Raw genomic sequence first — 25,223 nt, 5'->3', positions numbered from 1 at the left:
TAGAATAGCTGCAATGAACGGAAGTGGTGTCTTCTACGGACTACGCGAAACATGCCAAAAGCTGGCGTTAGGGCTAGGTCCCAAGGTTCCCACGGAGCCCTGCAGAGCGGGAGCATGGCAGACGACCAGCAGAAGGGTGAGGGCCTGGGGTTGGCGGGAGCGCACCGCATTCGGCTGCGGGAACGGAAAGCCACAGAGCGCCGCAGTAGGCGGGTGAGAGGGAGTGCTTCCGGCATTACGACTTTGAGGGAACTTTCTTGGTTTTGTTTTCTTTAGAGCGTGGTGGGAAAGGGATACGTGGAGGGTGTATTAAGGTGTAGTCCTGGTCAAGTTCGAACTCTTGGCAGTCCTGTCTTCTCAGCCTTCCAAATGCTAGGATTCTAGACATAAGCCTCCAGGCCTGGCCTGGGTAGCTTCGTAACAGTAGGATGAGGGCTCTTCCTAGAAGGCTGAGTAGAGCGGGATGTAACAAATCGAGCCTTCATTGCGCTGTATTCAGGCACTTGGAGATAAAGAATAATCAAACAGCAAAGCAAAAAGTTCGTTCTTATGCCACTTTCCTGTAAGAAAAGGTATTTAGAGCCGGGAGGTGGTAGCAAAGGCGGTGGTAGCAAACACCTTTAATCCCAGCACTTGGGAGGTAGAGACAAGCGGATCACTGTGAGTTCCAGGACAGTCAAGGTGGTTGCACAGAAAAACCCTGTCTCAAAACAACACTGGTGTTTAGGCAGGCGGGTTAGCGCACTGCAGCTCTGCTTCCAGCACTCCCGAGGCAGAGGCTACCAGGTTCGTTGCACCAAAATGGCCTGGTCTCTGTTGAGTTTCGGGCTAGCTGAGCAAAATACACGCCACTGGAATGCTTTTGAGTTCAGGGGTGACATGATAATTACTGTGAGGAGTGATACAATCAGATTTCTTTTTAGTGTGCAAAAGAAATGGGCGGTGGTGTCCCCACACTCGAGAGCTAGAGGCAGAAAGATCTCGAAGCTAATCTGGTCTACAAGAGCTAGTACAGGCACCAGAGCTACAGAGAAACCCTGTCTTGAAAAAACAAAAAGAAAAAAAAAGAAAGAAAAGAAATGGGCTGTGGATTGATTTACCTCTGTCTCTACAAGATATATCAAGTAGCCAACATTATTGGAGAGTTGAATGTCAGTGTAGCAGCATTGCAGCCTGTGCTGCTCAGCAGCAGTAAGACGGCTGCTGTGATGGAGAAGGTTGGAAAGGATGGGGTAGAATGAGTCTTTGCTCTCTGGGTGTTTGTGTGTGTGTGTGTGTGTGTGCGTGCGCGTATGTGCTACAGTGAGGGTGTAGAGGTTGGAGGACCACCTTAGTCATTTTGTTTTCCGCCTAACCATGGTGACTCCAGGCTCTAACTCCAGTTGTCAGGCTTGGCAGGATGTCCCTTCATCTGCTGAACCAACTCTTGGCTGATGAAGTCTTTGCTGCTGTTGAGAGGGACTGCTATGAGTTGTGCCCTTCCCTTCCCGCAGACACGTCTGCCATGTCCTTTGAGGAGCTGTTGGAGTTGCAGAGCCGAGGGGGACCCAGGGTGTGCAAACAGTTGGCTGGAAGAAGCGCTCCGAAGCAAAGCCCCAGACAACCTGTGTGTGTTGCTGATAAGCACCGGTGAGGAGCATGCCCTCAGAGTCAAGATACTCAGGACCTTGACTCAAGTCTTTTCCTGGGTGGGAAGACGCCGGTCTTTGACCAGGATTGCAGTGTACTTACCCTGACCTTTCATTGCTCCTTAGGCCTCTGGAAATGTCAGCCAAAGTCCGAGTGCCATTCTTACGCCAGGTTGTTCCCATCAGTAAAAAGGTGAGGAAAGGGCAGGGAGTGAGCACTTCCTTAGAGAAAGGAGACTGAACAAGCTGTTTATTCCCAAAGGTAGCCCGGGACCCCCGCTTTGATGATCTGTCAGGGGAATATAACCCCGAGATATTTGACAAGACTTACCAATTCCTGAACGATATCCGAGCCAAGGAGAAAGTGGTATGTAATATGAAGCTGGTTTATCCATTCCTGGGGGTGGGGGCTGGAGCACATGTTGGACAGTCAGGAATGAGAATGGAAGCATGTTGGTAGGCAGATCTTTCTGCTCTTAGTTGGTCCATCAGTTTTGTGGCCGTGTGATCAAGTTGCTCAGCCCCCTTTGCTGCGGTTCTTTTTAAGTGAATATATTTTTAAGTTGATTCATAGTATTTAGTAACATTTGTGGGGTAGGATAGCATTTCAGTCCGTGTATTTAGTGTTTTAATGATCAAGGTAATTGCTTTAGGTATCACTTCTCGCATAGAATCATCTCTGTGTTGGGAACAGTCAAAATCTCTTGTTGGCTATCCTCAGTTAAGCTAGGCTTAGCAGCACATATCTCTAATCCCTGCTACTTTGGGATGTGAGGCAGGAAGCAGGAAGAATTTGGGCTACCTTGGGCCATGAGACCTTATCTCTCTATCCTCCAGAAAAAGAAGAGTGAACAGAACCATAGATTGAGTTACTTGTGAGCCTTAGTTATCTGGTATACTGCCAAACCCTGGAAATTGTCCTCCTTGTCCAGCTGCAGCCCTGTGCTGGACGACTGAGTCTCTGCCTGTCCCCCCTCCCCACACCCTCCACAGGCTCTCAGCCGCTGTTCTATACTTCCTTGAAATTGACTATGACATCTGCATATAAGAACATGAGACTGCGGGTCAGTGATGGCGCACACCTTTAATCCCAGCATTCAGGAGGCAGAGGCAGGTGGAGTTCTGTGAGTTTGAGGACTCTGGTCTTTGGAGTGAGTTCCAGGACAGCCAGGACTACAGAGAAACCCTGTCTCCAAAACCCAAAGTGGGTGGGTGGGTGGGGACTATATATGACTTTAATCCAGCACTCAGGAGGCAGAGGTAGGCGGATCTTTGAGTTCGAGACCAGCCTGGTCAACAAAGCAAGTTTCTAGGACAGCCAGGGCTACACAGAGAGATCCTGTCTCAAAAAACAAAAGAATATATCAGTGTCTTTCTGTTCCTAACTGACTACATGTAACATAATGTTGCTTCAGTATTTTTTATTAGTGTGCGTAGTTCTGCACGTGTCCCCCTGTGAATGCGGAGGACAGGGGGTAACTTGGCAGTTTCCCATCTCTCCTTCCACTCTGGGCTCCAGGGGTCCAACTCAGACTTCAGGCTTGTGTGGCGGGCACCTTAACTCACTGAAGCCTCCTACCAGCTTTGCTTTACTTTGTTCCCCCCCTCCCTCTCCCCTCATCCCTCCCTCCCTCTCCCCTCATCCCTCCCTCCCTCTCCCCTCATCCCTCCCTCCCTCTCCCCTCATCCCTCCCTCCCTCTCCCCTCATCCCTCCCTCCCTCTCCCCTCATCCCTCCCTCCCTCTCCCCTCTTCCCTCCCTCCCTCTCCCCTCATCCCTCCCTCCCTCTCCCCTCATCCCTCCCTTTCCCCATCCATCTCCCTTTCCTCCCCCCCCCTTCCTTCCTTTGTTTTTTTTGAGACAGGGTCTCTCTGTGGCTCTAGCCCTCCTGGAATTCACTACATAGACCAGGCTTGCCTTGAACTTGCAGGTCCTCCTGCCTCTGCCTCTCTGGGATCAAAGGTGTGAGCCGCCACACCTGGCTGCTTTAGTCTTCTAACCACAAAAAGGATAAAAAGGCATGAAAGTGTGGCTCAGTGGCTAAAAGTATAATTATTTTATAAAGAAAGATAGAGAAAGAAAGGGCCAGGGGCTGGGAGCTATAGCCCAGTGCTAGAATAGAGATTTAATGCTGTGCTGGATCCTCAGACACCAACACCACACACATTGTTCATTGATTTCGTGTTAATTTGTGTGAACTTGTTATAATAAAGCTTGGCACAGAATGTTAACTATGCTATTCACTTTCCTCGTGGAGCTTGTGAAAAAGCAGTTGAAGAAGCGCCGATCAGGGGAGGAGCGTGAGAAGCTGCAGCAGCTGCTTCGGCGAATGGTGAGGATGCTAGTTGTAGGTGGGTGATGGGAGCAGTCTAAGGCAGGTGTGATTCAGAGTCCCTCCTGTTCACACCTCCGTCCTGCCTCACCTCGGATCCTCAGGAACAGCAAGAAATGGCACAGCAGGAGCGTAAGCAGCTGCAGGAGCAGCGCCTGGCCTTGAAGCAGGAGCGGCGGGCTCTGGCACAGCAGGGCCACCGGCCATACTTCCTGAGAAAATGTGAGTGGGGCCACACTCTTGAAAGCCTACGAGGGGGCCAGTTTGTGTGGCTGTTGTCCCGGGGTTCACGAGTCCTTGAGGAGGACCTGTCCTAACTGGGGAAGTGAGAACAGTGGGAAGTGGTACTTGGGGTCCATCTGTATTTGCACTCAAATGATGTTTGTGGGCGGATTGGAGGGTAGTTTAGGGAGTAGAGTGCTCGCCTGCATTTATTAAGCCCTAGGTTTGATCTCTACTACATCAAACAGGAATAGTGGATATGCTTGCAGTCTCAGCGCTTGGGATGATGGGAAGATAAAGGTTGTCCTTGGATATGTAGAAGTTTGAGGCTGGTCTGGACTAGAGCCCCTGTCCCCCCACAAAAAGCATTTGGGCAGTGGTGGCACACGCCTTTAATCCCAACACTAGAGAGGCAGAGGCAGGCAGATCTCTGAGTTCAAGCCTGGCATGGTCTACAGAGTGAGTTCCAGGACAGGCTCCAAAGCTACAGAGAAACCCGTCTTGAAAACAAAACAAAAGAAACAAAAAACCAAAGCTGGAGATTGTCACTTTTATCTCCTATCACTGCGTCTCTACTGTTTGCCCATCTTGGTTCCGATGAGTAGACTTGAGTCATAAAGCGTAAGCTCAGAGGCCAGGTTCAGCGGCGCACACCTTCAGTCCCTGCACCTGGGAGGAAGGAGCACTCAACAGCTCTTAAGAGTTCAAGGCCGGGGGCTGGTTCCCTGTTCAATTCCCAGCATGCATGTGGCAGCTTACAACTGTCTAACTCCAAGATCTGACACCCTCACACAGACATACATGCAGGCAAAACACTGCTGCACATAAAATAAAAATAAATATTTTTTTTAAAAAAAGAGAGGGTTCAAGGTTGCCAGGCGAGGCCAACCTGGTCTACAAAGCGAGTTCCAGGACAGCCAGGACTGTTGAACAGAGAAACCGTGTCTCTAAAAACAAAGAGAAGTTACTTTTGGCAGGAATATTTGATAGCTCAGGGGTAATGTGACTTGCCTAGTATGAGAAATGCCCTGGATTCATTTCCTAACTAAAGGAAAAGCTTGCTCGGTGTCTGGGGCTGTAGCTCATTAGTAGAGGCAGGGCCTCTGCTATCAGCATCCATGAAGCTGTTTGATCACACACAACACAGTTATTGTGTCTCTCGTACACCATGGCTCTTAACAACACAGCCCAGCATAAGGGGTCCCGGATGTGGGACTAGGAAATAAGGTCTTCCTCCTTTGCTCACCAGCTTGCTTTCTTTTTATCTAGCTGAGCAGCGCCAGTTGGCCCTAGCTGAGAAGTTTAAGGAGCTGAAACGCAGCAAGAAGCTGGAGAGTTTCCTGAGCCGAAAGAGGCGTCGAAACGCGGGCAAGGACAGGAAGCATCTCCCTTTGAGCAATTAGTACTAAGGACCTGTCCCAGGGAGACCTGGGTCTATGGGACAAGGCTGGGGTTGGCCAGTTCTGGTTCCTCCCTGGTGAAAGGCAAGCATCACACTCCCCCTGAACTGAGCTGCCTCAGAGGACTGGTGTGCTGTGCCCCTGGGTGTGCTAGGGCTGTCCAGCCACAGAAGCCCAGCCTTCCGTCATGTCACAGTGCCTTCTCAGACTCGTTCATCACGGTCTCATGTTCTCCTTCCATTCTTTCCTTATGACATGGGGTACACGTTCATGGCTCCAGGGAAGGGACTTCACAGAAGAGCCACTTTGACAACATGCTTGTTACTCATTGTTTTATTGTTGTTATTTTTAATTGTGTGAATGTTTCTGTGTGTAGGGATATGTGCGCATGAATGCAGGGACCTTTGAAGGGTCCCCCTAGAACTGGAGTTAGAGATGGTTGTAAGCTGCCCAGTGTGGATGCTAGGTACCAAATGAGTCCTTTGCAAGAACAAACCACACTTGATCACTGAGCCATCGCTGTAGTCGCCCACTTCTGTTTGCTTATCCATTCTTATTTTGTTTTGTTTTTTCTTGTATGTATGTGTGAGGGTGTTGGATTCTGGAGTTATAGACAGTTCTGAGCTATATGGTTGCCAGGAATTAAACCTGGGTCCTCTGAAAGAGCAATCAGTGCTCTTAACCACCAAGCTATCTCTCCAGCCACCCCCTTGTTGTTTGTTTGAGACAGGATTTCTCTATGTAACAGCCCTGGCCATGCTGGAATTCACTTCATTGACCAGGTTGGCTTCAGAACCAGAGCTCCGCCTGCCTCTGCCTCCCGAGTGCATCACCACCCGGCCCCATTTTGTTTTTAGTTGGAGACCTAGAACTTACTGTTTGGTGGGCTGTCTGTGGTCCACAGTGCAAGAGATCAGATCAGGGCCCTCTCCATCTTAAGTCTAGGCTCTGAGAAGATGTCTAAGTGTCACTTGACCTTCGGTGAGTGGGATGTGGGAGGTAGTGAGTCCACATTTTTCAGCATCTACCTGAGAAGGGACTTCAGTGTTTAACCATTGCTCCCTTGCCCCTGGGCCTGTACCTAGTGAGGCAGAGCATTTGCAACCGCAGTGTGTCTTGCTTCCTGGTAGGATTATGGGTACGTGCCATCACACCCATCCAGGACATTAAAAAGGAAGTCACTATGCTTGTATGTGTTTGTCTTGGTTTAATTTTTACTGCTGTGTTAAAGCACCACAACCAAAAGAATTTGGGGAGGAAAGGGTTTATTTCATTAACAGCTTGTTAGGGATGTCAGGAGAAAAACTCAAGGCTGTGGAGGAACTCTGCTTACAGGCCAGGCCTCCTCTACATGGCTGCTTCAGTCTGCTTGCTTTTTTCTTTTTCTCTGTGTGGTCCCGGCTGTCCTAGAACTCACTTTGTATACCAGGCTGGTCTCAGCTCAGAGATCCATCTGCCTCTGCCTTGCCAGGGCTGAGAACAAAGGAGTGCACTGCCATACCTGGCCTCAGACTACTTTCTTATACCACCTGAGACTACCTCCCCAGGGGTGGCACCACCACAGTGAGCAAGGCCCTCCTATATCGATCATCTATCAGTCAGGACAATGCTCGCCTAAAGGCCAGTCCTACGGATTTTCTCAGTTAAGGTTCCTTCTCAAAAGATCTTACTTCAGTTTGACAAGAGTTTCTGTCCCGCCTGGTCCCACAGCCATTCAGTCCCAAAGAAACGGGGGGGGGGGGGGGGGGGGACACGACGCTGGAGAGATGGCTCAGTAGTTAAGAGCACTAGCTGCTCTTTCAGAGGTCCTGAGTTCAATTCCCAGCAACCACATGGTGGCTCACAACCATCTGTAATGAGATCTGGCGCCCTCTTCTGGCATGTGGGCATACATGTAGGCAGAATGTTGTATACATAATAAATCTTAAAAAAAAACCACAGAGGCCTGCATTAATTATAAACTTGTTGTTAGCCTATTAGTTCAGGCTTCTTATTAACTAACTCTTACATCTTAAATTAACCCATAATTCTTGTCTGTGGTAGCCACATGGCTTGGTACCTTTTATCAGTGAGGCATTCTTATCTTGCTTCCTCTTGGTCTGGGTGATGACTGCAGACTCTCTAAGCCTTTCCTCTTCCCAGAATTCTATTCTAGTTGCCCCCGCTATACTTCCTGTCTGGCTAATGGCTAATTAGCATTTTATTAAACCAATACAAATGACAAATCTTTACAGGGTACAAGACCATTGTCCTACAGTATGCTTGTGCATAAAAACTAGCTGGTATGATGGATATTTCTCTTAAGACATAAAATATTTTCAGGTAAAGAATAACCATCTAGGATTTATTTTTTTTTATTTTATGTGTATAGGTGGAGTTTCTTTCCTCTTCTTTTTTTTTAATGATAAATGAACTGAGAATTATATTTCAAAATTTGATTATGTATAGTGTTCTGCCTGCATGTATCCCTGCAGGCTGGAAGAGGGCACAATATCTCATTGTAGATGGTTGTGAGCTACCATGTGGTTGCTGGGAATTGAACTCAGGACCTCTAGATGAGCAGCCAGTGCTCTTAACTGCTGAGGTATCTCTCCAGCCCTGAGAATTTTACTTTTTAACTTTTAAAAGTATTTTATTTTATGGGTGTGGGTATTTGGCCTGTATTTATGTATATGTTCCTGGAAGCTCACAGAGGCCAGAATGGGATAAGATTCCTTGGAGGTGGAGTTATGGGTGGTTGTGAGCTGCCATATGGGCGTGGGGAACCAACTTTGGATCCTCTGGAAGAGCAGTCAGCACTCCTAACTGGGTTGGTTGGTTTTTCTTTTTTAAAGATTTATTTTACTATGTATAGTGTTCTGCCTGCATGTATGCCTGCACACCCAAAGAGGGCATCAGATCTCATAGACAATTGTGAGCCACCGTGTGGTTGCTGGGAATTGAACTTAGGACCTCTGGGAGAACAGCCAGTGCTCTTAACCTCTGAATTCTCTCTCTCTTTCTCTCTCTCCCTCTCCCTCTCTCTCTCTCTCTCTCTCTCTCTCTCTCTCTCTTTTGGTTCCTCGAGACAGAGTTTCTCTGTGTAACAGTCCTGGCCCCTGGCTGTCCTGTAACTTGCTTTGTAGACCAGGCTGGCCTTCCTATTCCTTCTGAGTGCTGGGGTTAAAGGTGCGTACCACCACTGCCTGGCATGTTCCTAATGTTCAGCCATCTTTCCAGTTCCTGTGGGTCTTTTGTTGTTGTTGTAGCCGACCTGTCCCGCAAGTCATCACTGGAGTTGAAGGTCCATCTGCCCTCCAGGAATGGGTGATCCAGAGGAAGAGGCTCACATCTGGTGTGAGGGTGGGTCAGGAGGGTGGGCTATCCTTGGAGTCAGACCCGATGCTCTGGATATAGGCAAATCAGCCAGGCCATGTACTTAGGAGGGCTGTGAGCTGTGTGATTAGGAGGACCCAGCAATTCAGGAGGAGTCAGTGACCCTGGGACTCTAAGACCAAAGCAAGTGTTGTGTGTCTGAGGGACTTCCTACATGGAATGAACTTGAGACACAGAGGAATCACAGTGTGCTCCCTAGCAGGAGTTTCATACCTAGCACTCAGGAGTTGGAGGCCAGGAGTGAGTTGGAGGCCAGCCTGGTCTACAAGAGCTAGTTCCAGGACAGGCTCCAAAGCTACAGAGAAACCCTGTCTCGAAAAAAACACCCCCCCCCCAAAAAAAACACCTAGCATCACACACACACACACACACACACACACACACACACACACACACACAGCTAGACAGAGTGTGGCCACTGCTGGTGAGTCGCGCTGTGCTCCTGGGGCAGTGGCAGTGCTGGGAAGTGAGGCATAGCCTCGCCTGTGGACAGTGTGCAGGCTTGCTACCGGAGCCCAGAGAGGGACAAAGCTTTGGCACTTCGCCACTAGCTGAAGTGCATACTCTGGGTGTGCCCCATACTCTTGTAATCCCAGCACTTGGGAGGCCGAGTTTGAGGTTAGCCTAGGGTATGTAAGTTCTAGGGCGGCCTGGGCTAACATTGCAAAGTTGTGTCCAAAAAAAATATGACTTGGGCCATTTAACAGCCATGATATCATGACTGGAGAGATGGTTCAATAGTTCAGAGCACTGGCTGCTCTTCCAGAGGACCTGGATTTAATTCTCAGCACCCACATGGCAGCTCATACCTGTCTGCAACTCCAGTTCCAGAGCTTCTGACACCCTCACACAGACACGCATGCGGGCAAAACAATGGATATAAAATAAAATGTTATATATTTAAAAAGGCATGATCTCTGCTATGGAGGAAGGCTCCCAGGTGATAAATGACAATAAACCCCATGTACCCTGAACCCAATATGTTCTGGCCTTTCTGGACAGTCATGGGCTAACAGACCAGAGCTATCATGGGACCAGGGCAGGAAAGCAAGCTAGCCTCTGTCTGCTAGAGCTCAGCCCTCACCCTCATGCCTTGTTCTTTATTCCGAATACTCTCTCCCAAACCCTGGCCTCCATTCCAAGTCTGTTCTGGGTCACATGCAGATCCTTCTGTTTGGCCTTTGTGCCCCTCACCACCTGGCTCTTCCTTGTCTCCCTCCCCTCCTTATCTTTAAGGGCCAGAGACTGCTTTCTCCTCTGTACCCCTGTTAAAACGGGTCTACCTCTGGCAAGGGGGTTTTCTAGACTTCTTCCCTGGTCCAATGTGGGTGTGGTCAGGGTAGCCAATCCTGGAAGCACAGGCTTGCCCTGGGGGCTAGCTAGTGGCAGGGGCCCAAGGGCAGCCATTTGTGCAGCTCTGTTTGACTGGAGGAGAAGGGCCCTGTAAAGAGGGCGACCGTGGAACGGCTTGTGAGGAGCAGAGAGATGCTCCAGTTCCTTCCAGGTCCTGAGCCGTCAAGTTTTGGGGTACTCACAAAGGTCTTCTACCTTGTCACCCTCAGGGAATGGCTGTATTGGCCCTGGGAAATAGTAGCTAAAGCGGATGTGGACGGGCTGGCGGGGCCTTCCTTGTGTTAAAGGTTCCATCTGTTACTTGCCAAGATCCCTTAGCCACTCCTCTCCAGCTCCACAGATGAGGAAATGGAGCCTTATTTGGTAACCTGCCCAAATTACAAACCATGTGGCCTAGTGTAGTGGGCTTGGGTGTCCAACCTGCCAGTCAGTATCTGTCTGACCATACCCTCTGAGCAGGAATGGAGATCCATTCTTGGCTGTTTAATTCCCCCTCCCTGGCACGCCTGATAACTTCCTTTGCTCTCCAATCCACCTTCCTCACCTTAACAAGACTCCTGATTTGTCAGAATACTGCCTGAATGTCGGAGGACTTCCTCCCATCACCAGACACCCCTGTTCACTGCCTCTGGCAGTCACCACACAAGTCAGATCATCAAATTCCCAGGTTTTATTTTCTGTAGAAAGCCCAGCCTTACCTACTCTGGACCCCATCGCCAAGGCTACCGGAACGTAGAGAAGCTCTGGGTACCAGTGCAGGAAGCATAAGGGACTCCCCGGGAGCGGATTTGCAGGGTGTGGAAGGTGAGGGGTGGATTGGGGCCTGAAGAGCCAGGGTTCAGGGACTCGGTGTGCGGCTCCATCACAGTTGTAGGGACCGCATAGAACAGCCTCTGTGGCCGGTCGTCATGGCGTCTCAGTGTGCCCTTGCCCAGGAGGTGCAGGATGCAGGAGAGGACATCCGTGCTGCTACACACAGCTCCCTTGCCAAGGCTACTGACCAAGCCCCTGGGAGGACATGGGCCTTTCTGCCAGGCTTCCAGCACCTGAGATGGGAGAGGAAATAACAGGTCAAAACCACAGAGCTGTCTGTCCTCCATGCCAGTCACTAGCAGATCAAGGGTGGCACCTCATGGCCATACCCACCCTGCTTACCAGACAGACAAGCTGGTCGATGTGCAAGCCCTCATCCCCATGAGCCTTGAGGATTCGGACAACAAGGCAATTTAGAAGATTCCGTCTCTTCTCCAAGTTCCGGCCCTCTTCATCTTCAGCTCTCAGGTATGTCTGAGGTGGGATGAGCCACACATTGCCCCTCCTTGGCCTGGGTTCCTCACTGTCGTCTCGAATCTTGAGCACTCCTGAAATAAACATTGGTCACTTGGTTGGGGAGGGCCCTGAGAAGCCTGTCCCTGGCTCAGAACAGTTTCCTTGGCCCCTGAGTGCATACCTCCCGGTACGTCTTTCTGCTCCTGAAGGTCCAAGGGGCCTCTTGAGGAGGTGAGGGACCCAATTGCCCGATGAAGCACATCTGGAGGGAGCTCCGAGAGCGCCAGCAGGCTCTCCACAGACAACACCTGAGAAGATGTGGGAAGCACTCAGGGCCTCCCCCAGGGGTGAGCTGGGGACGATGGGGGCAAAGGAAAGTGAGTAAGACGGGACAGGCCACCTTTACGTCGTTGAAATACAGCAGCAACCACATCTGCACTGTGGACACATGGAGAAGCTGGTCACCAAACTGCACTTCTGCCCGGCCCTGCCAGGTCCACTGCAGTCGTCTCTGTTCACCTTTCTCTGAGACGAGGTGGCTCTGACCTGGAGAAGTGCCAAAGGGAAGGGAGGGGCTGTGCACCATCAGTCAAGCTTCGCCTTGCTGATCTCTGCAGTGCGCAACCCTAGGCAGGCCTTCTGGGAATGGTAGCTCCTAATCTCAGCTTCCCTTAAGAGCCCTGAGTGTCAAGGTGCCAGTTTATGCCAGTCTGTGCCAAGCAGGTTTCTTTGTTTTAGAGACAATGTCCCCGAGTTAGGGAGGCTTGTCCCGCTTGTCTGGGACTCCTGGAGATCCCTGCTCTTCACCTTCTGCTGCTGCCCAGTGTAGAGTCTCACCTGAGTGCACGTGACCTTGCGGGAGGAGCACACGCCCACTCTTATGTTCTGCTTTTGAGACGGGGTCTCCCTAAGTAGTTCTGGCTGGCCCAGAACTCGCTAAGCAGATCAGGCTAGACTCAAACTCTTTTTTTTTTTTTTTTTTTTCCGAGACAGGGTTTCTCTGTAGCTTTTGGAGCCTGTCCTGGAACTAGCTCTTGTAGACCAGGCTGGCCTCGAACTCTCAGAGATCCTCCTGCCTCTGCCTCCCGAGTGCTGGGATTAAAGGTGTGTGCCACCACCGCCCGGCTAGACTCAAACTCTTAAGAGATCCATTTGATTCTGCCGCCAGAGTTCTGGGATTAATGGTGTACTCCACCATGCCTGGCCACACACCCACTCTTAAAGCCCTTTTTTGTGGCCTGTCTTAAAAGTCCTCTTCCTCGGGGCTGGAGAGATGGCTCAGAGGGGAAGAGCACTGGCTGTTCTTCTGAAGGTTCTGAGTTCAATTCCCAGCAACTACATGGTGGCTCACAACCATCTGTAATGAGACCTGGTACCTTCCTTGCCAGCATTGTATGCTTAATAAATAAATAAATCTTTAAAAAAAAAATAAAAATAAAAAAGTCTTCTTCCTCTAGCTCCCTAATTCCCACAGATGTTCCTGGGGTCTGGATTCCAACAGCAGCCCCATTTCCAGCTAAAACTTAAACCTCCTCCATTTTCCCTCAGATCCATCCTGTCCCTATAAGGGAATCTTCTCTCTTCTATCCTGTACCCCTTGCCATGATGGCACACTGGGATGCCATGTTTGTAGCCACACAGGCTTCTAGCTTCAGCTCCTGTCCCCAAAGCCCAGCCCTCTTCCCAGTTGCTTACTCTTGCTGTAGAAGGTGGAGTAGTGGTTTAAGGTCCCCTTCAGGTACGAGGGCAGGCATGTTGTAGGATTGAGTATGTGGCAGACGGAGGAGACAGGCCAGTAGCGTGGAGACAGGACAAGCACACACACTTCTGGCATTGTCCCTTCATAATAGAGCTCCTCCTCCCCTTCCTCGTCTTCCTCCTCCTCCTCTTCCTCCTCCTCCTCCTCCTCTTCTGCCATAGCCACAGATGCTCTCTCCCTAGCTGTGTCTTCCTTCTCGCTCTTCTGCTCCTTGCCACTGTCCTCATGGGCCACCTGAAAGGAAATAAGGTTCACAAACGCTGAAGGCCTCCTCCTACCTCTGCCCTGTTCGTCCCTTCCCCAAACACACCTGTATCTTCTTTTCCGTGTCTTCCAGCTTCAGGAGCTCCTGATCCAGCTGCTGGAGCTGGTAGACGTGGAACTGGCGCTGCAGCTCCTCTGAGATGTTCAGGCTCTGCAGCATCAGCTGGGGGAGGCGGTTGGGGAAGCAGAGGCCAATCTGCTCCATCACAGCCCCCTCCAGCCAGCTCGAGCCTACGCTCAGGAGACGGTCAGCCATGTAATGCCTGCAGCACACACAGTCGGGCCAGGTCTCAGTGGGGCCAGCTTGGCCCAGGTTTTCACTCTTGCCTGCCTGTATCTTAGACTCAGGCCCTCCCGCCCAGAAGACAACCTGCCTCCTCCACATCCCACTCAACGGATCTAAACTCACCGGTAGTAATGCTCAAAGGTGGTGGCTATCTCCAGGCTAGAGAAAATCAGGACAGACTCCAGGCACCGCTGCAACTGTGCCAGCATCTCCATTCCCCGGGCTCCACCCATCCGACTGCCTTGGATCCGCTGGTCAATGTGCCGAGCAAACTGCTCAGTCACCTGCGTGGAGAGCACAGGAAAACCACGAGTGAGTGAGTCAGTGATGAGTGAGAAGGGGAGAAGGCAGGAATGGGTGAGCACCACCTGCGTCCACCCTCCTTTTAGGAGGTACTGGGGTAGAATCAGGATGAAGAAGCACAGGTGTAATGGTCCAGGCCTAAAATTCCAGCACTCAAATAAGCAGGAGGAGCAGAGGCTTTAAGTCATTCTTTTTGTTTGTTTTTCGAGACAGGGTTTCTCTGTGGAACTTTGGAGTCTGTCCTGGCACTTGCTTTGTAGACCTGGCTTGTCTCTGCCTCCTGAGTGCTGGGATTAAAGGTGTGTGCCATCACCGCCAGGTTCTAAGTCATTCTTAGGCTACACAGTGAATTTAAGGCTAACCTGGGCTACGTGGACCTTTGAAAATGCTGGGTGTGGGGGCTGGAGAGATGGCTCAGCGGTTAAGAGCCCTGGCTGCTCTTCCAGAGGTCCTGAGTTCAATTCCCAGCAATCATACGGTGGCTAACAACCATCTGTAATGAGATCTGGTGCCCTCCTCTGGTGTGTGGGCATACATGGAGGCAGAATGTTGTATACATAATAAATAAATCTTTTAAAAAAAAAAAAGAAAGGAAATGCTGGGTGTGGTAGCTCACACATTTAATTCCAGTACTTGGAATACATAGACAGGCTGACCTCTGAGTTCAAGGCCAGGAAGTCAGCCAGAACCAGAGGTACAAGTTGAGACTCTGTCATCTATCTATCTTCCTATCTATCTATCTATCTATCTATCTATCTATCTATCTTCCTATCTATCTATCTATCATCTATCTTCCTATCTATCTATCTATCTATCTTCCTATCTATCATCTATCTATCTATCTATCCATCCATCAATCTATCTATCCATCCATCTATCTCTCATCTATCTATCTATCTATCTATTTATCTACCTACCTATCTATCTTTTAACATGGTACATGTAATGATTTTTTCCTAGTTTTCAATATATAGCCAACTACTATACAACTACTGCTGATCACAGCATCGAGACTGAGGTGGTCCACTCTGGGGAGGCAGGAGAAAGCTGAGAGGAAGAGAAGCGGGTGAGGTAAGGGAGGAACTTACATGAGCAGCTCTGAGGAATGGGAGCCTCAGCAAGGCATCAGCACAGCCATTCCGCATCGCTAGCAAGAAGGCTGCTCGTGGCCCAAACAGTTCAGAGCTCGACTTCTGCAGCTTATAAAAAAGTTCGCAATAGCGCGGCACAAAGTCATCGTCCCTCCAAGATGAGGTCAGAAAGTTGTTCACCTGAAAGGAAGGGGCAGGAGCATGAAGGGGCAGCCAAAATGGAGCTGTGAGAGCGCCCCGCCCCCAACGCCACACTTGTTGCGGCCCACCTGTTCCTCCACCACAGCCCGCCAGCAGCGGGTCAAGTTTCTCATGATGCTGCTCGGAAGGCCCCGTGTGGCCAAGGAGCTCCAGTCATGGCTTCTATTTCTGCCCTCTACAGAGACAGAGAAATGGCAGAGTCAGGGCTGACAGACCCTCAGCTCCCTGAGGACAAGTCCTGAGGCCTTTCCCAACAGGCTGTCCCTCAAAGTGACCTTCTTGGATGGGGTGGCAAATGGAAGATGGGCAGACTGAGCTTGTAGGCATGAGGGGGGACAATCTCGGGGCTCATGAGCTGGGTGGAGGCTCCTGCTGGAATCCGAGCACTCACTGGGCTGGGGGATGGCCACTACTGGAGCTGCTGCCTCACAAGGCTCCACGTGAACCAGCAAGTGGGTGAGACGGCGAACCCGGGAGGAGAAAGCCGCCGCGCGGCTCTGGGGGTTGTGGGCTGCGTCCCGGCACTCCAGGTACTGATCCAGCAGCCACCCCAGAGAGCTGGTGCTGTCCTCGTCTGGAGGTGGAGGAAAAACAAAGCAAAGGATGGCTTGACTCTGGGAAAGAGGAGATGTTGAGCTGAACAAGGGACAAAGAACAACCAGACAGAAGGACACGGACGGGTATAGGAGCAATCCTGGCTGGAAAAAAAGGGGACAAAGGTGACAACAGCCTAAGGGCAGAGCCGAAGCCAGGTGTTTCTCTGGTGAGGAGGAGCTGAGGAGCAGGGTTTGCCCTGCAGTGGGCGGTACTGTGGGGTGGTTACCGGGAGAGGTGATGTTCTGCACCAGCGGGCTGACCAGGGCCTCCCAGCAGGTCTTGCCCAGTGCTTGGGCGGCCTCGTCATCAGGGAGGAAGCGATCAGCAAAGTTCTGCTCCTGGCGCAGAGCCCCATTTAGTCTGGGGAGAAGAAGGAGGTGCAGGCCTTCTGGCTTACCTTACTCAGTGTGCATCCTAGCAGCCAGCCCAGCTCCCAACTCAGTATTCCAGAAGAGCCCTGCCCTGCCAGGGGATGCCACTCCAGCCCTCAGAAGTCCCTCTCCCATCAGCCCCACACCTCAGAAGGCTTTGACCATCCCAAGCCCTAGACTAGATCTATCTCATGACATCCTAAGAACCCCACCTACAATTCATTTCCCGAACCTGATCTTCCACACAGACACACGCAAGCTCTTGCGTACCTAGAACTCAGGTGCAGGAGGCTCCGGCGATCCTCTGCTATGTCCTGGCTCCATGCTTGTGCCCGAACCATGTAGAAGAGGCGGGTGTGCCGGCACAGCTGCTCCCGAAATACTGGCCAGAAGGTGGGCTTGGGGCCCAGGACCTCCAGTCCCCGGATGCGTGTGTCAATGCCACCCTGTTGCACACGAGACCTGTTTTTGCTGGCCCCACACCCTCCTTGAGATAGGCTGGGTGGGTTACACTTCAAGCTTCACCCCTTGAACTACCCCAGACCCAGATTCAAGATCTATAGAGGAATCAAGGTTCAGGGCTGGTGTGAGGTAGTTTGGCGATAGAGACCTGGGTTTTATCCTTGTATGCTGGGGCTCAGAGACCTATACCCGGGAGCCACTCCCCACACCCCAGTCCCACCTGCTGACAGCGCTTTATGCGGATCTGGATGATGGGCCAGAACCGTGTCAAGTTCTCCAGAAGGATTACCCGGCTGGCATAGGGCATCACGTTCACCTGGTGAGTGGCAGAGAGAGCTGTCACCTCCATGTGTGTAGATGACCACATCAGCTCTACCCTCTTGCCAGATCAGTCCCTTCTCCACCCGGGGACATGGGCTCCTGACAAAGAGGCTTACTGCTACTCCCACCACTCCATGGCTAATGCCATCGCACAGGCTCAAGGATGCCAGACTCTAGTTTGCACGTGATGGGTGGGAGGAGCTAGGAGTTTAGAATGGGGCAGGAGGAGAGATCCTGCAAAGGGTGGGCCAATGGCATAAGGATCCCTACCGCATTGAGTTCCGTGTTAACGGAGTTGATGCTGTCACCCCCGCACACCACCACCAAGGCTGGCATGTAGCTGGAGTCCTCACCAGCCACCAGGAGAGTCAGCTGCCTGGGAGGGGGGAAGAAGAACCGATGGGAACTGGATCCTGTCATGTCTGCACTCAGGCCCAAGAGGCTTGGGCAGGAGGGTTTTGCGTGCGAGCTCACTCACTACCTGATGAGGACACCTTGGCGCATGTGCAAGGTGATGGAGTGGGAGCCGGCACTGCCGCTGGACTCCCAGTAGGTCTTGGGGTTGCGGTCTATCAGTTTGCTGGCCCGGTGAGGGTTGGAGGACACCTCCATTTTCTCCCAGTACTTGTCTTTCTTTCTTTCCTCACTGGAGCCTAGGAAGAAGTGGGAAGGGGGTGAAGGTCTCAGTCAGGTCGGTATAGAGGGGAACATGGCTGACGTCAAACAGTTCAGAGACAGACACTAACCCTGGCACAGATATCTGAGGAACACATCAAAGAAAGGGATTTGGATGGGCCGGTGGGTTCGTCTGTGGTCTTCAATCTGGCCCAGGACCATCTGGAGCCGGAACAGCAGAGAAAGGTGGGTGCATAAAGGGACACAAGACTCACGCAAATGCAGGTGGAGGAAAGGTGAAACAGTAAGGGAACGGATGTCCCCAGGCTTGCTCAAGCCTCTTTCTATTCCTTCCCCTCCCCCTGCCACTGCTCAGGATCCACGTTCTTCTGCAGCTCAGAACTACAACCTCACCCTGCCCTTTCTCCTGACCTGGATACAGCCACCCAGGATGTTGGTGGTGAGTTTCCGGTAGAGGTGGGCATGCTTCTCACACTTGAACACCATGTCCCGCAGCTCCTGAGCCAACTCCAGTTTCCCCAGGTGCTTCTCCAGGGCCTTGGAGATGGCGTCTCTGGCTCCCAGCTGGTTTAGTATCACCGCATAGTCCCGGCTCGCCGAGGTCAGGCGGTGCAGGAAAAAGATGAGTTCTTGGAGTACCTGGGAGGGGGTGTGAGGGAGCAGAGGATGAAGAGGGGAGTATGGGCTACGTGGACAGCTGCGGTGGTACACGCCCACTCTGTGCCAGGGGCTGAGCAAGGCCGAGTGTGGCAGAAAGTGACAAGACAGGAGAGGCACAAAAGTCAGGTGGAGTTAGAGAATCAAGTTACAAACTCAGGGGAAGAGCCTGCTCGCCCCCTCCCCTCCCCATTCTGGCCCAGTGAGTATGTGGGGAACAGGTCCAGAGAACCCTAGGTTCTTTTGATTTAGGTGTGGCTCCCAAGAACTAGGCCCCAGCCCGGATGCTTTAGGGGGCCGGAAGGAAACAGAGAAGGCCTGAACCTGTGGACCCGCAGTAATTGTGGCTTGGAAAACTTGGGGCACTCACTAATACCCCGACCTCTGACCTGCTGAAGTCTTCTATACCCAGAACTTCCTGTAGAAAATTCTGCCTCCTTCACTCCCCTTCCTCTTTTAAAAGTTTATTTATGTGTGTGACGGTTTGCCTGAGTGTATGTATATATTACTCCGTGAGTGTCTGGTCCCGTGGAACTGGAGTTACAGATGGTTGTGAACTGCCATGTTGGTGCTGGGAACTGAACCTGGGTCCTCCACAAAAGCAACAAGTGCTCTCAACCTACAAGCCATCTCTCCAGCCCCCTCCCCTTCCTCTTAAAGGAGCCGCTGGAGCTCTTGTTTCCATTTGCACAAGGAAGCACAGGATGGGCGTACAGATTAATACAGGTGTGTTACCAGCAGGAGTGTGGTGGGGGACACTGAGAAAACAGAAATTAGGTAGACAGTCAACATTCTCAATGAATACCTTGTCTGATTTTGATTTGTGAGCTTTGTGAATGTATTTCCTATTTAAAAAGATAAAATTTCATTTTAAAAGCAAAACAACCCAAGAGCACAAAGGCTCTGCTGTGCCCCCAGGCCTTGCCTGAGACATCGGCATCACTGCTGTCTCCCCCTCCAGACCTCTTCAGAGTGAGACAGGCTTACCTCTCGGTCAGTATTGGGGGACCGAAGGCAGGCCATGCAGGCATCCATGGCCTCATGCCAGGGTAGCAGCAGCGCCTCAGGGAACTTCACCAGCTTTGTCAGGATTCTGAGGGCGACAGGAGTGGGAAAGCACAGAGATACGGAGTTGGCCTGGCCTGAGGCGCTCCTGTTCCCAAACCCGCCCCACTCAGCCCCTCACCTCAGCACAGCCAGGTGCAAGGCCTTGTTGGTGGCCGGAGTGTCCAGACTCTGCATTAGTGTCAGGAAGGGCTGCGGCTGCCGCTGAAGCTGCAGCAGGCATGGTTTGACCTCGTCTTCCTGGGGAGTCTCAGAGCTCAGTGCTCTCTCCAGATTCACAAGGAGCTTCCCGGATGGGCCCAAGCCCTCCACCAGATGCTGCAGGGCAGGGCTGGCACTCTGAGACGGGGGTTCTTTGGCTACAGGAACAGGGGTGTGTGGTAAGAATTGACCAGTTCCCAGTACCCGTGTCAGGCAGCTCGTGACCACCTGTAACTCCACCCTCATTTGACTCCTAGGATACCTGCACACACATGTATACCCCCACATATACATATAACCATGAATAAAATCTTACAGAAAAAACATGGCAACTCATGCTTGTAATTCCAGGACGTAATAGGTGGAGATGGGTGCCACCTGGGCTTTGCTGACCAGTTAGCCTATTTGGCAAGAACCAGGGAAAAAGGGGGGGGGGGGGAGTGGTGCTGGAGAGATATGAATCAATGTGGCTGTTCTTCCAGAGGATCCAGGTTCAATTCCCAGCACCCATGTGGCAGCTCACAACCATCTGTTGAACCCCAGGAGATCTGATGCTGTCTTCTGGCCGTGGTAGTCACTGCGTGCACACCGTACACAGACGCAGTGTATATTAAGAGGTTTGTTTTGTTTTTTTGTTTGCTTGGTATTTTTTGAGAGAGGGTTTCTGTGTAGCCCTGGCTGTTCTGGAACTCACTCTGTAGAACAGACTGGCCTCAAACTCAGAGACCTGCTTGCCTCTGCCTCTAAAGGCACGTGCCACCAACCCCTGGCTAGAATAAAATTAAAATAAATAGAAAGATAAATGGTAGCTGAGTAGTAACATCTGTAGTTGTCCTTTTGTGTATACACACACACTCGCACGCATGGGATTCTGGGTAGGATATGTCTTTCACACATGATGGCACAACAGTTGGCAGAGACACCCTTGCGAGGACACCTTCCTGAAGGCACCCACCTTCTGCACTAGCCGCACCTTCAGATCCCTGAGGCCGGGCCTCCGCTTTGAACAGGAATACATCTTGCTGGGCATCTAGCAGATATGGGTAACCTAGCTGCCCTGCCAGGGCTTCAGGGCCATACTTCCTGTAGATGTAGCAGTTGAACAGGTCCCTCAGGGCACTGTCATCAAGTTGCTGAGGCAGAGAGAGCAGAAGGTCCTGGGCCAGCTCAATGGGTACGGTCAGCTCAGGTAGGATCTCATCGTGCAGAATATGCTACGGGGAGAAAGTCACCCTGCAGGCTGCTGAAGGGACAGATGCTGAGAGGCACCCTGTAGGAATGGGGATCTCTACACACACTTCCGCCACTCTGAATCTCAGCACTGGCTCCCGCCAACACTTGTCTCTGAACACTCTGGACTCCTCCCCTGTGTCTTCCTGATGCTGTCTGACCTCGGCTTCCCCGCCCAAGCTTTTCCAGACCTGCTGGGACACTGCTGTGGAGTGCCTACCTCCCCATCCATGTTGTCCTGCAGGAGCTGTACAACTTGCTGACGGTCTGCTGCACTTAACTTCTTGATGAAAAAGAGGAGCTCCCACCACTCAGCCTGGGTCAGGTGCTCACTCTCTTCCGTGTCTTCCTCCTCAGGTACCACATAAGGCAGAGCAAAGAGCTCAGTGATGGGCTTCCAGCGCCTGGAGGGCGGGGCTGTAAAAAACGGGGCATGGCCATGTCACTGACCACCCACCTAGAACGCTGCTTCTCTGCTCAGAACTGACCTCTCCCAGAGCTCACCTACACCCAGTGCGCCACTGACCACTGCCCCCTGGTACTCAGCAGTCTCAACCACAACCTCAATGTCTTCCTCAAAGCCCAGGATCTCGAGCATGTGCCAGTGTACCCAGTAGGTACGGCCAGTTGACTCCCACAACACCTGGAGAGTGGGGGGAAAGAGGGAAGGGGAACCACAGTCCATAGCACCTCGCAACAGCCAAACACTGGTATACGGAATATAGACAGCCTCAATTCTTCTGTGCCTATTCTCCATCTATTCTAATTTTATATATCTTTCAGACTGGGCCTCACGTAGTCCAGACTGGCCTCAACATTGCTAAGTAGCCAAGGCTGGCCTTGAACTCCTGATCCTCCTGCCTCTACTTTCCCAGTACTGGGATTACAAACCTGTGCTTCCGTGCCTGGTTCCTCTCTCTGATACAACATGACTCCATGCCTCCATCTAGCCCCAAATGGCTTATCTTCCTGATTCTGACCTATCAGCTTCTTCCTGGGTCTGAACCTCCTATACCCACATATCCCAAGCTCTCCAAGTAGCCCTCCCTTTCAACTGTTGACCCCTTTGCCCTTTAGATCTTAACTGAGCTAGCTTATAAGAGCCCCCTGAACAGAAGCTATGCCCTACCCAGAGTAAACCTTTCGTCCCACTACGGGGAAGCCTCACCTGCACAGGGGGCACACCGCTGTTGCTCTGTCGGAACTTGCCCTCATCCCCGGCGGTGATCTCTTCGTAATTATCCAGCATCCGTACCCGCATCCCAGGCTGCAGCATGTCCCGCACATACAAGGCATAGGTATTGCCACTGGCGAACTCAGTGCGGGGGCGAAACCGCCTTGACCTCCTGATAAGCTGGGTGTGGGGGCGGGAAAACTCTGAGCTGGCATCTGTGGGCTGAGGCTGGAAAATGGAAGAGGGGGACCGTGCCAACCTCCCTGATCTGCTGGAGGCCCAGTCCCAGCGCATGGCCTGCACCAGTTCAGAGATCAGAGTGCCCATGGCCATACTGAATTCCAGTTCCAGCCGACCCCTTCCTGCATTTGACTCCTTGGGAACAGAGTTGTTCTTGGCTCTTTTCTCCCCGGCAGTGCCATTCAGCTGGTCCAGGAGGAAGGTGACGTGCAAGTAGCGTTTCACAAGGGAGAAGAGCAACCGTCCTGGGACCTGTAGGATACACTTTGAGCCTCACCCATGTCTTCATCTGTTGTCCCTCCTTCCACAGCATCCTCTGTGACAAGTGCGCTGCTCCCACTACCCCATACCCTCACAAGATACCTGCGGTAACTGAACGCCCTCAAAAGACATGGGGTGTTCGGCGAGAGTAGCCTGTGCAAAGAGTGCCAGGAGCGCACAGCGGCTGTCAAAATCCAGGTGTTTTTCAATAGCCTCTTGTTGGCTCAATGACAGAAGGATCTGGGTCCGCGTCCCTGGAACCCACACCTCCGATCAGAAACAGCGCCCTAAGCTCGCTAGTTTTCTACTTAATAACAATCCTTTGCCAGCGCTCATCGGGAATGACATATTTTGTTGATTTGCTTTTAGAGCCAAAGTTTACTATCACTCCTCTCTCTCTCTCTCTCTCTCTCTCTCTTTCTCTCTCTCTCTCTCTCTCTCTCTCACACACACACACACACACAAAATGCAACAGTCTAAGTTTTTCTTTTGCATATAAAGCTAATGAGTACATTCTTGCTTAGTCAGTCTTCCCCCCAAACATCCCCCCAACTCCTCCCCCGACTTCTTTACTTCCATCTTAAAGTGAAGGGCAACAGAACCATTTACGTACTGATGAGGTCAGAAGCTCCTGTCACAGTGTGCTGTGAATCCCTGAGCCGACCCAGACCCTCTCCTGTTCTCCCTTCCTCCCCAAACTGCCCCTCACCAGCGTCGTGGGAGGACAGGGCTTGTATCATCCGGCCTGCACTCCAGCGGATCTGATAATCCGGACTTCTCAACATGTGCATGAGCAAGTCCAGGACTCTGGGGTCTTTGAAGACTCCAGTGAGGGGCTCGATGCTGGCATAAGCACTGAGTACGTGGACAGTGTGAAGGAGAGGGGCAGGAGGAGCGGTGTCCACACACTCCTGCAGCTGACGAAGGGCCCTCTGAATCAAGGATTTCACGTCTGTCTCCATCTCTCCCAGCACAGATTTGTCGAGGGTCCCAGCCTCTGCAGACTCCTGGGAAGGTCCGATGACTTGGCCATCCTCGCCCAGCATCTTGTGGCAGTTGGCATAGATCTCATCGTCAGACATCCATAGCAAGATGTGCTCAGCCTTGCAGTCCACTTGGCTAGAGTCCCCGTCCCCATCATCTCCGCGCCTGAGGACGAGCCAGCGGATCTGGTACTCGGGGTGCCCATCATGGCCTACCCGCTGGCGGATCAATTCATCCGGATATGCATGCAAGCCAGGTCCCAGGGGCACCCTGAATTCCCTGTAGCGGAGTTCCCCCACCATCCTGGCACCTGAGACACACAAGGAAGAGAGAAAAGGCAAGCCTGAGTGAGACCGGAGGTCAGAAAGCCAAGGGCTTCCAGGAGTTGAGGAGCAAATGAAGCAACAGCTGTTAGCATGGGTGGGGTAACGCTGGGCCTGCTTCAGGCTGGGTGAGACCAGGACTGGGCAGAACACTGCGGAGATTGTTCTTCAAGAACAAATCTCAGCCTCAAGTGGGTTGGTTCGGAGGGGCAATGGTATAGGGTGATGTTGGATTTACAAAAGAAGCCCAAGATCCTGGGACAGATAAAGGTAGCCTAGAGAAAGGGGTGTGTGAAGGCACAGGATTGAGTCAGAATGGAATGCAATCTCTAAATTTAAGCACTGTGTTGTGAGTCCCAAAGGCGAGAGCACTGACGGTGAAGTAGCCATCAACAAAGCATGATGGACTGGGAGAAGGGGTAGGAATGGAGACATCCATGAACACAGTAACTGCAGAAAGGGGCTGGGGAAAGACGCGAGGTCAGGGGAAAGGTGCACCTGGGGTCCGATGGGTAAGGGGCACGGGGCTTGGTGGATAAGATCGGGAGCGGTCGCGGCGGGATAGGATGGGGTGGGGGTGGGGGTTAGGCCCAATACAGGAGAGTCCTAAAGCATGGTGGAGAAAGGGACGAGCGGCTCCGCAGGCGAGCGATCGGAAGCCAAGAATAGGGGCAGGGGCCGCGGTGGGGCTCTGGCCACCTCAGAAATCCGCCGGGATCCTGGAGCGAGGCCTGTCCTTTGCAGAGCTAGGGACGCACGGCACACGATGGCGGCTGCAGTGCTGGCGAAGGTTTGGGCCCCGCCTGGGCCCCCTGAAGGGGTCTAGGCGCAGAGGAGGGGGCGTGCCTCTGCAGGAGGCAGGCGGGCAGAGGGCGGGGCCTGCGGGGACTTCGCGGCGGCGCAGGCTCACTGTTTGCAGGGCGGAGTCTGGTCCCGGCTAGGGCGGGCAGACGTTCCGCTGCCTGTACTCCGCCACCGCGCGTTTCCGCCAGACTTAGAGGAAAGCTCGGGGCCGGGGGCCGGGGGGCCGGCGGCGGGCGGAGCTGCGGATGCCACCTCGACGCCGCAGCCCTCCAACCTTGCACCGCCCTTTCCTCTTCCTTTTGGTCCTCCTTCCTGCTGCCGGAAGTACTTTCCTATTTCCCAAAGCCAGAACTGGAAAGGACCTTGCGAGGTCATTTCTACCCCTCCCCACGCTGTCTTCTCCGACATCTTCCC

At 52.2% G+C, this 25,223-nt stretch overlaps 2 protein-coding genes across 3 annotated transcripts; one reads left to right on the top strand and one right to left on the bottom strand.

Moving 5' to 3' along the window:
- Positions 1 to 4: 4 nt before the first annotated feature.
- Rrp36 (ribosomal RNA processing 36) lies at positions 5 to 5,915 on the top strand. Its single transcript, XM_041656217.1, has 7 exons — positions 5 to 136; positions 1,494 to 1,629; positions 1,755 to 1,821; positions 1,891 to 1,995; positions 3,886 to 3,960; positions 4,065 to 4,182; positions 5,452 to 5,915. Exons 1-7 carry the CDS (start codon positions 52 to 54, stop codon positions 5,583 to 5,585), a joined length of 720 nt encoding a protein of 239 aa, XP_041512151.1. The 5' UTR covers positions 5 to 51; the 3' UTR covers positions 5,586 to 5,915.
- Positions 5,916 to 10,965: 5,050 nt separating this feature from the next.
- On the bottom strand, positions 10,966 to 24,996 carry Cul7 (cullin 7). Of its 2 annotated transcripts, none has more exons than XM_041656157.1 (26): positions 24,705 to 24,996; positions 23,312 to 23,992; positions 22,801 to 22,952; positions 22,192 to 22,689; positions 21,528 to 21,666; positions 21,244 to 21,440; positions 20,749 to 21,007; positions 19,714 to 19,951; positions 19,515 to 19,620; positions 18,282 to 18,509; positions 17,981 to 18,071; positions 17,716 to 17,887; positions 17,505 to 17,610; positions 17,134 to 17,229; positions 16,722 to 16,897; positions 16,307 to 16,440; positions 15,875 to 16,057; positions 15,552 to 15,658; positions 15,280 to 15,462; positions 14,012 to 14,172; positions 13,649 to 13,865; positions 13,275 to 13,572; positions 11,980 to 12,125; positions 11,761 to 11,887; positions 11,466 to 11,671; positions 10,966 to 11,356 (listed from the first exon to the last, which is right to left on the bottom strand). In XM_041656157.1, exons 2-26 carry the CDS (start codon positions 23,982 to 23,984, stop codon positions 11,033 to 11,035), a joined length of 5,217 nt encoding a protein of 1,738 aa, XP_041512091.1. In that variant the 5' UTR covers positions 23,985 to 23,992; positions 24,705 to 24,996; the 3' UTR covers positions 10,966 to 11,032. The 2 variants fall into 2 exon arrangements, with proteins under 2 accessions (XP_041512091.1, XP_041512092.1); XM_041656158.1 differs by having other exon boundaries at positions 23,408 to 23,992; positions 24,705 to 24,995.
- Between the last annotated feature and the right edge of the window lie 227 nt (positions 24,997 to 25,223).

The sequence above is a fragment of the Microtus oregoni genome, unplaced genomic scaffold (genome assembly GCF_018167655.1).
Source record: "Microtus oregoni isolate MIOR12 unplaced genomic scaffold, Mior012 000007F_ref0000211, whole genome shotgun sequence".
NCBI lineage: Eukaryota > Metazoa > Chordata > Mammalia > Rodentia > Cricetidae > Microtus > Microtus oregoni.
The sequence above is the reverse complement of the archived record's forward strand: the minus strand, read 5'-3'. Positions and strand labels throughout refer to the sequence as shown.